This window comes from Vipera berus (genome assembly GCF_964194415.1).
Source record: "Vipera berus genome assembly, chromosome: 2".
Classification (NCBI taxonomy): domain Eukaryota; kingdom Metazoa; phylum Chordata; class Lepidosauria; order Squamata; family Viperidae; genus Vipera; species Vipera berus.
Genome location: NC_138203.1, coordinates 8,046,171 through 8,061,361, shown reverse-complemented (window position 1 = coordinate 8,061,361; position 15,191 = coordinate 8,046,171). Strand labels below are relative to the sequence as shown.

The 15,191-nt window shown below is 46.9% G+C and overlaps 1 protein-coding gene across 6 annotated transcripts in view; it reads right to left on the bottom strand.

Annotated features, from left to right (window-relative positions):
* The window catches only part of TPGS2 (tubulin polyglutamylase complex subunit 2), an 18,362-nt gene extending 3,171 nt beyond the window's left edge, over positions 1-15,191 (bottom strand). For 3 of the 6 annotated variants that reach the window (XM_081320800.1, XM_081320801.1, XM_081320802.1), the window contains exons 1-7: positions 15,049-15,191; positions 11,616-11,695; positions 8,604-8,801; positions 5,308-5,395; positions 3,770-3,901; positions 2,045-2,158; positions 758-918 (exon numbers count right to left, since the gene is read on the bottom strand). In XM_081320800.1, coding sequence (XP_081176926.1) covers positions 758-918; positions 2,045-2,158; positions 3,770-3,901; positions 5,308-5,395; positions 8,604-8,801; positions 11,616-11,695; positions 15,049-15,121 — 846 coding nt within the window. In that variant the 5' untranslated portion in view covers positions 15,122-15,191. Of the gene's footprint in view, positions 1-757; positions 919-2,044; positions 2,159-3,769; positions 3,902-5,307; positions 5,396-8,603; positions 8,802-10,537; positions 10,556-11,615; positions 11,696-15,048 lie in introns of those variants that run through there. The other 3 variants (XM_081320803.1, XM_081320804.1, XM_081320805.1) reach the window with 3 other exon arrangements.

Here is a 15,191-nt window from a genome sequence, read left to right as displayed (position 1 = left end):
AAAAAGGCTAGAGAATTCCTGGAAGCCTGGCACTCAGACAAAGCAGCCATCAACAGGCACAAAGAGATAAAACAACATCTACACACCATTCAAGTTAAATAGTTAAAAAGCTAAAGAGGAGGGAAAAAAGATCAAAACACTCCCCTACCAGCAGTCAATACCCAGAGGAATACTACTACTACTACTACTACTACTACTACTACTAAAGTTGGAAGGGACCTTGGAGGTCATCTAGTCCAACCCCCCCTGCTCAGGCAGGAAACCCTATACCATTTCATACAAATGGCTGTCCAGTCAAAAACTTCCAGTGTTGGAGCATTCACCGCTTCTAGAGGCAGGTTGTTCCACTGGTTAATTGTTCTACCTGTCAGGAATTTTCTCCTTAGTTCTAGGTTGCTTCTCTCCTTGACTAGTTTCCATCTGTTGCTTCTTGTCCTGCCTTCAGGTGCTTTGGAGAAGAGCTTGACTTCCTCTTCTTTGGGGCAGCCCCTGAGATATTGGAACGCTGCTATCATGTCACCCCCTCGTCCTTCTCTTCATTAAACTAGACATACCCAATTCCAGCAAAGTGGGCTAAAGCCAATTATTGGTAGTCCTTGGCTTACAACCATTCGTTTAATGGCCGTTTGAAATTACAGCAGCACAGAAAAAAGTCCCTTCCAACTCTGTTATTTTTTTATTCGGCCTCCGAGGGCTGATTGGCAGATCCATCCCGGTGCAAGAAAAGGCTTCTGAAGAACCGGCTGCTCGCACTCACCTTGGCCTGGGGGCTGAGGCCGTAGCTGGTGAAGAGGTACTGCCACTGGGGGAGTCCCAGATGAGTGATCATCAGCCGGTAATAAGCGGTGAAGGATTTGGTGAGGAAGTGCCAGTAAAGGCCTCGGTCCAGGAACCAGATTTCCGATTCGGGGCTGGCAACTAAGGATGGAGATGGAAGACGATCGCAAAAGTCAGGAAACTGGTCAAAAAAAGGCCTTCCTTTGATATTCTGCAAAACAACTTAATTGCCCCCGTTCACAGATTTACCGGCCACATTTTCACTTGCGGGGCAGTGCCAGCTCACTAATGCAAACCCAGAACATTTGGTTCGAGTTAACTGAGGCTCAGTGAACAATCTCCCTAGGAGACGGTGAGTTCTAGTTCCGTCTTAGGCATGAAATCCAGATGGGTGACTTTGGGCCAATCACCAGGAGAGGGTGAGTTCTAGTCCTGCCTTAGCCATGAAATCTGGATGGGTGACTTTGGGCCAATCACTGGGAGAGGGTGAATTCTAGTCTTGCCTTAGCTGTGAAATCCCGATGGGTGACTTTGGGCCAATCAGCGGGAGAGGGTGAGTTCTACTCCTTCCTTAGGCATGAAATCTGGCAGGGTAACTCTGGGCCAATCACAGGGAGACGGTGAGTTCTAGTCCCACTATAGGCATTAAAGCCAGTTGGGCGACTTTGGGGCCAATCACCAGGAGACTGTGAATTCTAGTCCCACCATAGGCACGAATGGTGGTTGGTTAACCTTAGGCCAGTCACACTCTCAGTCCAACCCACCTCACAGGGTTGTTGTCATGAGGAGGAGGCAGAAGCTATGTTAGATATGTTTGACATCTTGAGTTATTTATAAAAACAAAGGCAGCTATAACTAAGTAACTCACTTAATAACTAACTAACTAACTAACTAACTAACTAACTAACTAGGGACATGTCTACCTTCCCCAAACTGGCGAGCCAATCAGAATCCTAGAATTTCCCATCTTGCCTCCTTCAACATCTATAAAAGTCTTGGTTTCCCCACTGTTTGGGAACCCTCCTTCTTGTCAAGTGGGCCCCAATGATGGTTGAAATAAACTATGGTCCTTCTCACTGCTGTGCTAGTTCTGACTTTTTCTACAATGGCCAAGCCGTTGATTGGGTTCGGACCCAGCCTAAACCATGATTTGAGGCTTAGCTTAGCAATGGTTGGATTCATCCCATCCTGAAACTCAGAAACCATGGTCTACAGACAGCGATGATTATGCTCACGTGGCAGGTTTAGATTCTGGTTAGCAACATACCCGGCTTGGTGTTCTTGTAGACGAGGCAGACTTTCCCGGTGCCTGAACAGGAATCTAATTCGAATATCAGAGATCGGGAATCCAGGTGAGGCCTCTTCGGTTGTTCCTTGTTACCTGTGGAAGAAACAGCCAAGAAAACAGACAAAGCTTCCTCTGGCAGGTTAATTAGGGAGAGATTCCCTGACAGTGAGGACCATTAACCAGTGGAACAGCTTGCCTCCAGAAGTTGTGGGTGCTCCATCACTGGAGGTTTTCGAGAAGAGACTGGACAGCCACTTGTCTGAAATGGTACAGGGTCTCCTGCATGAGCAGGGGGTTGGATTAGAACAGGGGTCTCCAACCTTGGTGACTTTTAAGACTTGTGGACTTTAACTCCCAGAATTCCTCAGCCAGCTTGTCTGGAGTTGGAAGTCCACAAGTCTTAAAGTCGCCAAGATTGGGGACCTCTGTACTAGAAGACCTCCAAGGTCCCTTCCAACTGTGTTCTGATTGATGGACAGCCCTGGGGAGTTGACCGACAAAGATGGGGGAAATTAGAACTTGGGAAAACTCGGAATTCCATCTTGGTGAGATCTGGGTAGTAAAAAAAGATGGCCGAAAATGACAAGGGCTGTGGTGGTAGAAAAAACAAACAAACCAGAACACAGAATAACAGAGTTGAAAGGAACCTTGGAGGTCTTCAGGGATCCCCAATCCGCGGTCCGTGGACCGGTACCGAGCTGCGGCATGTCAGCAACTGGTCCGCACAAACAAGCAAAGTCCCATCCGTGGGATGAAGGCAGCACATAAAACCACGCACCCTTTGGGGTGCGGAAAAACCTGTCTCCATGGAACCGGTCCCTGGTGCCCAAAAGGTTGGGGACCTTCTAGCCCCTGTACCATTTCAGACAGCTGGCTGTCCAGTCTCAAAGACCTCCATTGTTGGAGCACCCACAACTTCCGGAGGCAGGTTGTTCCACTGGTTAATTTTCCTCCCTGTTAGGAAGTTTCTCCTTAATTCCAGGTTGCTTCTCTCCTTGATTGGTTTCCATCTATTGCTTCTTGTCCTGCCTTCGGGTGCTTTGGAGAACGGCTTGACTCCCTTTTCTTTGGGGCAACCCGAGATATTGGAACACTGCTATTTGTAAAAATAATAATAAAAAGTGGGATAAAAATCTAAGAAATAATAATAAAAAATAAAATCTGTCCTAAACAGCTTTTATAAGGGAGGCAGTGGCTCAGTGGGTTAGGACGCTGAGCTTGTCCATCAGAAGGTCGGCAGTTTGGCAGGTCGAATCCCGAGTGCCGCGTAGCAGAGTGAGCGCCTGTTACTCATCCCAGCTTCTGCCAACCTAGCAGTTCGAAAGCATGTAAAAATGCAAGTAGAAAAATAGGGACCACTACGGTGGGAAGGTAACAGCGTTCCGTGCGCCTTTGGCGTCTAGTCATGCCGGCCACATGACCACGGAGACGTCCTAGGACAAGCACTGGCTCTTCGGCTTTGAAACGGAGATGAGCACCGGCCCCTAGAGTTGGAAACGACTAGCACGCATGTGCGGGGGAACCTTTACCTTTACATTTAAACAGCTTTTGATCTTCGTGTCGGAGAAGCAAAGAGGAAGGGAGAGAGGGAGAGGATTTTATAAGTCTCTCTCTCTCTCTCTCTCTCTCTCTCTCTCTCTCTCTCTCTCTCCCCCTCCCTCCCTCCCTCCCTCTCTCTCTGTGTGTGTGTGTTTGTGTGTGTACCTTCCTCCTCGTCAGAGTCTTCCAGATCAGCCAGGGTTGGCGCACTGGGCAAAGCGTACGCAGGTGAAACGCTGAGACGGGTTAGCTTGGAGATGCTGTTAACCATCATACAGCCCAAGGAAACAGGGTTATCTGGAAGAGGAAAGAAACCAGGTTCACACAGTACACTACGCCCAAACCTTAAACCTCAACCCTGTAAGAGTCCTCTGGGCTTTATTTCACTGCTGAATGGGTTGCATTTGCTCAAAAATAAAAACGAGGAGAGCATGAATTGAACCCAAAGAAGCAGAATGACTCATTTTTATGACCAGTTGCTTAGTAAACTAGGATGGAAACACCCCCACCCCACCCCCCCGAAAGGTACTTGCAACCCGGTTCTGAAGTTATAAAGGGCCAATGACCAGGAGACGGTGAGTTCTAGCCCCGCTATGGGCACTAGAGCTGGTTGGATGACTTTGGGCCAATCACCAGGTGATGGTGAGTTGTAGTCCTACCTTAAGCATGAAATCTGGATGGGTGATTTGGGGCCTGTTACTGTCATGTGAAATGTATTTGCATTTCTGGTTGTTTGCAGTGTCCTATGGTCACACGACCACAATTATTTATGCTGTTTTTGCAAAAAATAAACAAATGGCGTTTACGTCTGGTTTTCTGCAAAAATACCCTGCAGCAAACAATGGGTTTGCTTAACAAGGTATTCATCATGTTCCTGACCTTACTATACTGTTTTGCGACAGTCGTTAAGCGTGAGTTGCTAAGCAACTGTGGACTCAATTAGTGACCCTGGCGATTTGCTTAATGGCTGCAGCAACAAAAATGTCGCAGGTGGGTTAGTCCTCGACTTACGACCAGGAAATGAGCCCAAAATTTCCGTTGCTAAGCGAGACATTTGTGAAGTGGCTTTTGTCCCATTTGATGACCTTCCTCGCCGCGGTTGTTGAGCCAATCACTGCGGTTGTCCAGTTAGGAGCACGGTCGTTAAGTGAATCTGGCTTCCCCGTTTGACTTTGCTTGTCGGAAGGTCGCAAAAGGGGATCACGTGACCCCGGGAGACACGGCTACAGTCGTAAGTATGAACCAGCTGGTGAGCGTCTGAATTTTGATGCTGCAACGGTTGTAAGTGTGAAAAACGGTCATAAGTCACTTTTCTCCAGCGTTGTTGCAATTTCAAATGGTCACTAAATGAATGGTTGTTAAGTCGAGGACTATCTGTAATCGGGTCTGTCACATGACGGCTTGCTTTAGAACTCTCAAGGCTGACGACCATAGTGAGCAGACTCCATTACAGTCGTAATTCGAGGACTAGCTATAATGCTCCCGAATCTGGGGTCAGACACATCCTTCCTTGAATTAGAATCACAAGGGCTGATAGGGACCTTTGGAGGTCTTCTAGTCCAACCCCTTGCCCAAGCAGGAGTTGTTCTTCCATCCTGGACAATGGACTGTCCAATCTTTTCTTGAAAACCTCCAGCAATCCATCTAGATAAGGCCGACATAAGTCAATAACCAGGGATCAAAAAGGGGCCGGAGAGCCTTACCGTCAAACTTGACGTTCCAGGTCATTTGGAAACCATCTGTCATGAGGTAGAAATTTTTCAGATCTTCTGGTAGGAAACAGGCGTTTTTCTGGGGACGGGAAAAGTAAGTTTCTCAGGATTAAGAAGTGGGAGGTGTAGGATCAGAAATAGATGTGGAAGGGACCCTAGTGGTCTTCTAGTCCAACCCCTGGTCAAACAGGAAACCCTACACCATTTCAGACAACTGGCTGTCCAGTCTCTTCTTAAAAACCTCCAGTGATGGAGCAGCCACAACTTCTGGAGGCAAATCATTCCATTCATTAATTGTTCTCACTGCTGGGAAGTTTCTCCTTAGTTCCAGGTTGCTTCTCTCCTTGATTAGTTTCCATCCGTTGCTTCTTGTTTTGCCTTCTGGTGCTTTGAAAAATAGGTTACCGGAATTGTGTACGTCTAGTCTAGTCTAGGGACTCGGTGGCTCAGTGAGTTAGGACGCTGAGCTTGTCGAACAGAAGGTCGGCAGTTTGGCGGGTCGAATCCCGAGTGCCGCGTAACAGAGTGAGCGCCTATTACGCGTCCCAGCTTCTGCCAACCTAGCAGTTCGAAAGCACGTAAAAATGCAAGTAGAAAAATAGGGACCACTCCGGTGGGAAGGTAACAGCGTTCCGTGCGCCTCTGGCGTCTAGTCATGCCGACCACATGACCACGGAGACGTCCTCGGACAAGCGCTGGCTCTTCGGCTTTGAAACGGAGATGAGCACCGGCCTCTAGAGTTGGAAACGACTAGTACGCATGTGCGGGGGAACCTTTACCTTTAGTCTAGTGAAAAGAAGGACAAGGGGTGACATGAAGGACAAGGCAGTGTTCCAAAGAAGAGTGGGGGTGGGGCGGGGGGCGGTCAAGCTATTCTCCAAAACACCTGAAGGCAGGAGAAGAATCAACGGATGGAAACTAATCAAGGAGAGAAGCAACCTGGAACTAAGGAGAAATTTCCCGACTGTGAGAACAATTAATCAGGGGAACGACTTGCCTCCGGAAATCGTGGGTGTTTATAAGAAGAGATTTAGACAGCCATTTGTTCAGAACAATATGCTTGAGCAGGAGATTGGACTAGAAGATCTCCAAAGTCCCTTCTTACTTGGTTATTCTGATTGGTTTTGTCCTGACATTCTTCAAAGTTTTGTCCAGAAATAGCCCTGATGATTTTCTCCCCACTGACCCTCAGGCATTCTTAAAGACCTGAGTTGATGCTGACCCCTTTGGAACGGCCACCCCTTCAGCTTGGCACTCGTCCAGCTCTCTTTGGCCGGCTTTAAGCTGTCCGGAAAAACTGCCCGCTGTCCGTTCTCGGCTGGATTCTCCTGGCCACGTGTGCTTCCAATTCTCCCTTTGGAAAATCACGGGCTGCAGAGCAGGTAAGAAGGTAAGAGCTTTTTCCCGGCTTCGGTCAAATTACAAGAGTGGATTCCTGCAGAATGAGTAACGTTGCTCAGAAGGCATGGTTCCGCCTGCTTGATTTCATTTTTAAATATCTTGATTGATGTTGTTGTTGTTGTTGTTAGTTGCGAAGTCGTGTCCGACCCATCGTGACCCCATGGACAACGTTCCTCCAGGCCTTCCTGTCCTCTACCATCTCCTGGAGTCCCTTTAAGCTCACGCCTCCTGCTTCAGTGACTCCATCCAGCCACCTCATTCAATGTCGTCCCCTTCTTCTATTGCCCTCAACCTTTCCCAACATTAGGCTCTTCTCCAGGGAGTCCTTCCTTCTCATTAGGTGGCCAAAGTATTTGAGTTTTAGCTTCAGGATCTGGCCTTCTAAAGAGCAGTCAGGGTTGATCTCCTCTAGGACTGACCGGTTTGATCGCCTTGCAGTCCAAGGGACTCGTAGGAGTCTTCTCCAGCACCATAGTTCAAAGGCCTCAATTCTTTGGCGCTCAGCCTTTCTTATGGTCCAGCTTTCACTGCCATACATTGCAACTGGGAAGACCATAGCCTTGACTATACACACTTTTGTTGACAGGGTGATGTCTCTGCCTTTTAGTGTGCTGTCTAGATTTGCCATGGCTTTCCTCCTGAGGAACAAGCATCTTTTAATTTCTTGGCTGCAGTCCCCATCTGTGGTGATCTTGGAGCCCAGGAAAATAAAATCTGTCACTACCTCCATTTCTTCTCCATCTATTTGCCAGGAATTGAGAGGGCCGGATGCCATGATCTTGGTTTTCTTAATGTTAAGTTTCAAGCCAACTTTTGCACTCTCTTTCTTCACCCGCAACAAGAGGCTCTTTAGTTCCTATCTTGATTGACAGGGCAGCTTTTATGGGGACCATCGCGAGCAAAGGACAAGTTATACTTTTCGAAGAGAAAACTTGAGTCAAATCCCAACGCTTTCCCCCACCACCCAAAAAAAAAAAAAAAAAGGGTAAGTCTGGTTTACTGGCTAAGGCACCAGGCTACAAAGTGGGAGACGGCGAGTTCAAGTCTTGCCTTAGCAATGAAAAGTGGCTGGCTGACTTGTTAAAAGAGTCAAACACCAGGAGACGGTGTGTTCTAGTCCCGCCTTAGGGCATGAAAGTCAGCGAGGTGCACTTTGGGCCAATCGTCGGGAGACGTTGAGTTCTAATCCCGCCTTAGGCGTGAAAGCTGGCTGGGTGACTTCGGGGCCCATCACTAGGAGACGGTGAATTCTAGTTCCGCCTCAGGCCTGAAAGGCAGATGGGTGACTTGGAGTCAATCATCGGGACACTGTCACTTCTGCCTTAGGCCTGAAAGCCAATTGGGTGGCTTTGGGCCAATCGCCAGGAGACGGAGAGTTCTAGTCCCACCTTAGGCATGAAAATTGGCTGGGTGACTTTGGGCCAATCACCAGCAGATAAATGAGTTCTAGTCCCGCCTCTCTCTCTCTCTCTCTCTCTCTCTCTCCCACCTCACAGGGTTGTTGTTGTAGTAGTAAGGGTAAACAGGAAGAGGAAGTTGTGTTGGGTATGTTTGCCTCCTTATGTGCGAAAGAAAAAAAAGGATGAAAGGCAAGGCTCGTTTCGGAGTTGTCCTGCCAAATGCTTTGCCCTTATCTGCTCAGGTTTTAAGGAACAAACAAAATAGGTTGGGTGCCTTTCTCTCCACACACACCCCGCCGCACACCTTCCCTTTCTCTACTGCACTCTAACCAGCTAACAGCGACAAACAACCACCCAGAGTTGGTCTATGAAGGAGATGAGCAGTCTCTAAATAGGCCACATAAAATAAAATGCAAATTAATTACAGCAGGCAGTGTGTTAAAAGGAGCTGCGCTGCTTGCAGAGTAGAAAAAAAAAACAACTCACATTTTGGGGAGGTGAGCGAGCCAAAAAGAAAGCTTCAAAACATTTCCAGGGGTGGGGTGGGGTTCCCGCAGAGCAGACGAAGCAGCTTGTGAAGGCAGTCCTCGACTTACGACTGCCACTAAGCAAATCCCCAGGGCTGATAGTGAATTGAGCAACCGTGGATTCAGTTAACAACCGCGGTGATTTGCTTAAGGACTGCTGGGGAAAAAAAAGAAAAGTCATATACAGGTGGTCCTCGACTTACAGCCACAGCTGAGCCCCAAATTCCACGGCTAAACGACAGAACTCTGGTGAATTTTGCCCCGTTTTACGACCTCTCTTTGCCACAGTCTTTAAGTGAATCGCTGCAGTTATTAAACCAGGAACACGGTTGTTAAGGGGCTCCGGGTGCCCCTGAAGGTCGCAAAAAGGGGATCGTGCGATCCAGGAAGGCTGCGACCGTCATAAATACGAGTCAGTTGCCAAGCGGCTGAATTTTGATCATGTGACCATGAGGATGCTGCAAGTATAAAAAATGGTCATCAGTCACTTTTTTCAGTGCCCTTGTAAGTTTGAAGGGTCACCAAATGAAGTGCTGTAAGTCAAGGTATCTCTATAGGCACCCTACAAAAGAGGAACATAAGCTGACATTTCTATCAGGGACAAGGATGACCATCTGGTAGAGCTTCCTTGTCTGGGAGCAGTATACCACAAAATAAGTTCTACCAGCATCAAAGAAAAGGACAGGGATTCTCTTTCGTATCCTATGCGGATGTTTCCTGGAATGCCTGATTGGCTGCTGGTGGGAAAGCAGGGATGAAATTTGGGGTTCACAATTTTCCCACTGTTTTCCTTGCTCCTTTGATCCTACGCACGTGGCGTTTATTTATAGCGGAACTGCTCGATGCTGCAACAGCTTTGTTCTTTATGCCATCCATCTGGTAAATTCGCAGGAATCTTTTTTCCCCACCGTGTGTACGTTTACATTTGACCTAGACTGTGATGTTTCTCTGTGTCATACATGTGTGTGTGTGTGTGTGTGGGGGGGGTACATGCAAAATGATGGGGGTTTTTTTGAGAGCTGAATGCAACGAAATTTCATTATAATGTATGCTGATTAGTGTACTTTTAAAATGACAAAGATTCTATTCTATTCTATTCTGTTCCTTTCCGTTCTATTCTAAACTGTTCTTCTATTCTATTCTATTCCATTTCACTCCATATTTTCTATTCTATTCTATTCTGTTCTGTTCTGTTCTGTTCTATTCTATTCTATTCTATTCTATTCTATTCTATTCTATTCTATTCTATTCTATTCTATTCTATTCTATTCTATTCTATTCTATTCCACTCCATATATTCTATTCTATTCTATTCTATTCTATTCTATTCTATTCTATTCTATTCTATTCTATTCTATTCTATTCTATTCCACTCCATATTTTCTATTCTATTCCATTCCATTCCATTCCATTTTTTCTATTCTATTCTGTTTATTCTTATTCTTATTCTAATTCTATTACCATTCCGTTCTTAAGATGGGCAATTGAATCCTTGATCAGAAGCCTCATCCACCTCTCCAAGCCGGTCGAGGACAAACTAAGGGAAACTCTGACCTCTAGTGGCAAAAAGAGGGAAGGGTCCGACTCTAGCTGCAATTTATTTGGATCCCGCCTTTATTATTTTAAAAAATAATTCAAGCTGGGGAAGACATCCCTTCCTCTTCTTATTTCCACCATAGCAACAACCCTGTGAGGTGTGAGTCAAACTGTGGAGGGACCGGACAGTTGGCTTTCCTACCTAAAAGGGATTAGAACTCACTGTTTCCTGGTGATTGGCTGAAAATCACCCAGCTGTCTTTCAAGCCTAAGGTGGGACTAGAACTCTCAGACTCCTGGTGATTGGCCCAAAGTCACCCAGCTGCCTTTCATGGCTAAGGTGGGATTAGAACTCACCATCTCCTGGCGATTGGCTCAAAATCACCCAGCTGTCTTTCAAGCCTAAGGCGGGACTAGAACTCTCAGACTCCTGGTGATTGGCCCAAAGTCACCCAGCTGCCTTTCATGGCTAAGGTGGGATTAGAACTCACCATCTCCTGGCGATTGGCTCAAAATCACCCATCCGTCTTTCAAGCCTAAGGTGGGACTAGAACTCTCAGACTCCTGGTGATTGGCCCAAAGTCACCCAGCTGCCTTTCATGGCTAAGGTGGGATTAGAACTCACCGTCTCCTAGTGATTGGCTCAAAATCACCCATTCTTTTCAAGCCTAAAGTGGGACTAGAACTCTGAGACTCCTGGTGATTGGCCCAAAGTCACCCAGCTGCCTTTCATGGCTAAGGCGGGATTAGAACTCACCGTCTCCTGGTGATTGGCTCAAAATCACCCGGACATCTTTCAAGCCTAAGGTGGGACTAGAACTCTCAGACTCCTGATGATTGGCTCAAAGTCACCCGGACATCTTTCAAGCCTAAGGCGGGACTAGAACTCTCAGACTCCTGGTGATTGGCCCAAAGTCACCCAGCTGCCTTTCATGGCTAAGGTGGGATTAGAACTCACCATCTCCTGGCGATTGGCTCAAAATCACCCAGCTGTCTTTCAAGCCTAAGGTGGGACTAGAACTCTCAGACTCCTGGTGATTGCCCCAAAGTCACCCAGCTGCCTTTCATGGCTAAGGTGGGATTAGAACTCACCGTCTCCTGGCGATTGGCTCAAAATCACCCAGACTTTTCAAGCCTAAGGTGGGACTAGAACTCTGAGACTCCTGGTGATTGGCCCAAAGTCACCCAGCTGCCTTTCATGGCTAAGGTGGGATTAGAACTCACCATCTCCTGGCGATTGGCTCAAAATCACCCATCCGTCTTTCAAGCCTAAGGTGGGACTAGAACTCTCAGACTCCTGGTGATTGGTCCAAAGTCACCTCGCTGGCTTTTATGCCTAAGGCAGGGTTAGAACTCACCGTCTCCTGGTTTTTAGCCTGGTGCCCTAACCACACCGACCCTCGAGCCGTCTAAATGCAGATGGAGGCCGCATTACCTGTTCCCAGGAGATGATTGCATGGCGTTCGGCCGGCTCTTTTTCCAGAAACATCACTTCTGTAACTCCCGGGGAGGTTTCTACAAGCACAGACAACACAAAAAACCCCAAGACATTCAGTTGGCAAAGAATAGCAGAAAATGTAAGAACTGGGGGAAAAAAAAACCTGGGAACAGGTTTCACATTTTTCTTTTGAAAAATAAAACCTCTTAATTTCTCTTTTTATTCTTGCAAATACATTACAAGAAAAAAAAACCTTGGGATTTGGTTTTGAAGTATCCATGCCTTTTCCAGCGATTCAGTTTGCCATTTGTCAGGCAATTCTCCCTGACAGAAGATACTGTTTTCAGCCCAACTCATCACACAGGTTGGCTGTTGGAGGGGGGGGAGGGGGGATTTTTCACTGACACAACCAGCCCCCTGCAATGTGGGCCAGGCCGAGCGAGAGCTCCGGGTTCAAAGATCCCCAGAGACTGGGGATGGCAGAGAAGGGACTGGAATATGGGCCACTCGCCTCAATCCAGGGCTTTAATCACATCGCAGTGCCCGTACCTTACAGTTCGCAGAGCCATATGTGGGACTCATGGGAGATGTAGTCCGAACACAAATAGAGAGCATCATCATCATCATCATGTTGGAAGGGACCTTGGAGGCCGTCCTCCAACTCCCTGCTCAGGCAGGAAACCCTACACCATTTCAGACAAATGGCTGTCCAATCTCTTCTTAAAAGCCTCCAGTGTTGGAGCACCCACAACTTCTGGAGGCAGGTTGTTCCACTGGTTAGTTGTTCTAACTCTGTTAGGAAGTTTCTCCTTAGTTCTAGGTTGCTTCTCTCCTTGACTAGTTTTCCATCCATTGCTTCCTGTCCTGCCTTCAGGTACTTTGGAGAATAGCTTGACCCCCTCTTCTTTGGGGCAGCCCTTGAGATATTGGAAGGCTGCTATCATGTTCCCCCCACGTCCTTCTCTTCATTAAACTAGACATACCCAATTCCAGCAACCGTTCCTTATATGTTTTAGCCTCCATCCCCCTGATCATCTTTGTTGCTCTTCTCTGCACTCTTTATAGAGTTTCAACATCTTTTTTTACATCATGGTGACCAAAACTGGATGCAGCATTCCAAGTGTGGCCTTACCAAGGCCTTGTAAAGTGGTATTAACACTTCACGTGTTCTTGATTCTATCCCTCTGTTCGTGCAGCCTAGCACTGTGTTGGATTTTTTTTTTGGCAGCTGCAGCACACGGCTGGCTCATATCTAAGTGATTCTCCACTAGGACTTAGGGAAGGCTGGTAAAAATTATTAGGACTCATAGACAGGGGGAAACTCCATATCCTGATTAGAGGTAGTCCTTGGCTTATGTCCACAATTGTGGCCAAGAATGCTCATTGGTAAGCAAGGCGGATATTGAGTGAGTTTTTTTATGACCTGATTTTATGACCGTTTTTGCCATGGTTTTTAAGCGAATCAAAGTGGTCATAAACTTTGCTTGTTGGAATCCAGCTGGGAAAGTTCACAAATGGCGATCATGTGATCCTAGGGCACGGCAACTGTCATAAATACATGCCTGAATTTTAATCTCTGATACAGTGACGGTCATAAGTGTGAGGATGTGTTAAGTCATTCCCCCCCACCCCCAGTGCTGCTGCAACTTCCAATAGTCACTAAACGAACGCCTCCAATAGAGAATTTTTGTAGCTCTGGGCTGAAATGAAGGGTACATGTAGTCCTCAACTTACGACAATTGAGCCCCAAATTTAAGTTGCTAAATGAGAATTTTTTAAAGTGAGTTTTGCCCCATTTGACAAATTTTCTTGCCACATTGGTGAAGTCAGGCATGTCAAACCTGCGACGTCACGTGACGTATTGAGACTTTTCCCCCATTGCCGGCAATGGGGTGGGCGCGGTTTTGATGTGACGAATCCGGCCCGTGGGCCGGCAGTTTGACATGCCTGGGTTAAGTGAATCACTGCGGTTGTTAAGTGAGTCACACAGCTGTTAAGTGAATACGGCTTCCCCCACTGACTTTGCTTGTCAGAAGGTCGCAAAAGCGGATCATGTGACCCCCCCTCCCCCACCAGGACACTGCAACCCGTCATAAATGAGTCAGTTGCCAAAGGCCTGAACTTTAATCACGTGACCAGGTTGATGCTGCAATGGTGGTGTGGGAAACGGTCATGAGCCACATTTTTTCACTGCTCTTGTAACTTCAAACAGTCAGTAAGCGAACCGCTGTAAGTTGAGGACTACCTGCAAGTGGTGCTCTCTTGAGCTTGTGTTTGCTGAAATGAACAGTTGTAAGTCGAGGATTACATGCACTGCATGAACACTTGGTGCTGGCTAAGATGGACTGAATTTTTTTTTTAAAAAAATAAAAAACTTCCAGTGATCCAGAAGGAGGGTGGGCTCCTCTTGGAAAATCACAGGTCTATACAGTAAAATCCTTGGACCTGGATCCATGCCTTGAGCAGGGGGTAGACTGGATGACCTCAAGGGCTCCTTCCATCTTTAAGATTCCTACCTCCTGCTATGGCTTAAAGGCAGTTTAGGCTTGCTGTGGGGTGCACAGCCAGCTGCATTGTCTAACCCGGCCGCTTCAGCAAGCCACAGTTAAACAAGCCACAGTTTAGCAGAATCTAGGCTAGGAGATGCGATTTGGTAGGAAACTTTCTCTGGTGCAAAGGAAGGGGAAGATTGATTTTCTCAGAGCTGCAACAACTCAAAATAAAAGCCAAAGCTATAAATGAAACAAAAAGATAAAAACCAAAACAAGAGAGTAAAACAAAAACTAAAAACAAAGTCAAAACTAAAAATAAAATAAAAAGTCAAAGTCAAAACTAAAAATAAAATAAAACAGGTAAAAAAAAGAGGCAAATAAAATAAAGAGATAAAAATCAATTAAAAATAAAACAAAAAATAGAAATAAAATAAAAAATAGAAAAAAAAGCAAAGTAAAAAGAGAAAAGTCAAAACTAAAAATAAAATAAAATCCAAAAACAAAAGTAAAGCAAAAAATAAAAATAAAACAAAAAATAAAATAATAATTAAATTAAAAAAAAACGAGGTACAAACAATCAGGTCTCCAACTGGGATATCCCAGCTGGAATTTTCAGATCAGGAACCCAGAACAAAACTACCCCCCCCCCCCCATTCCTTCTCTATGGATTCTCAGCCTGACAGGTGAGGGTGGATGGGAGACCACCAGGAAATCCTCGGGCGGCAGGCAAGCCCAGGAAATTGGAAAGTAAAAATCCCAGCATTAGGAAAAACAGTTTGGTCCAAGGCTGGGAGAGGCTGAGGCCGCCCATCGCCTCCCCGGGATAGCGGAGCTTCGCTTGTGGCTGCTCGCGGAACTCCCTGACACTTGAGGCTGGCGGAAAGGCCCGGACCGTCTCCTTGGCGACGCGGAGGGGGCGGGACCCGGCTGCCACTCACCCAGGAGGCGGGTCACCCCGAGGGTGAGCTTTTCCAGGTAGGGCTTCATACCGTGCAGATCCCGGTCCTCCATCTAACCAGCCGCAAAACGGGACGCAAAGCCACCCGGCGGAAGCCTCTTGTCCCGTCTCGCCACCCTTACC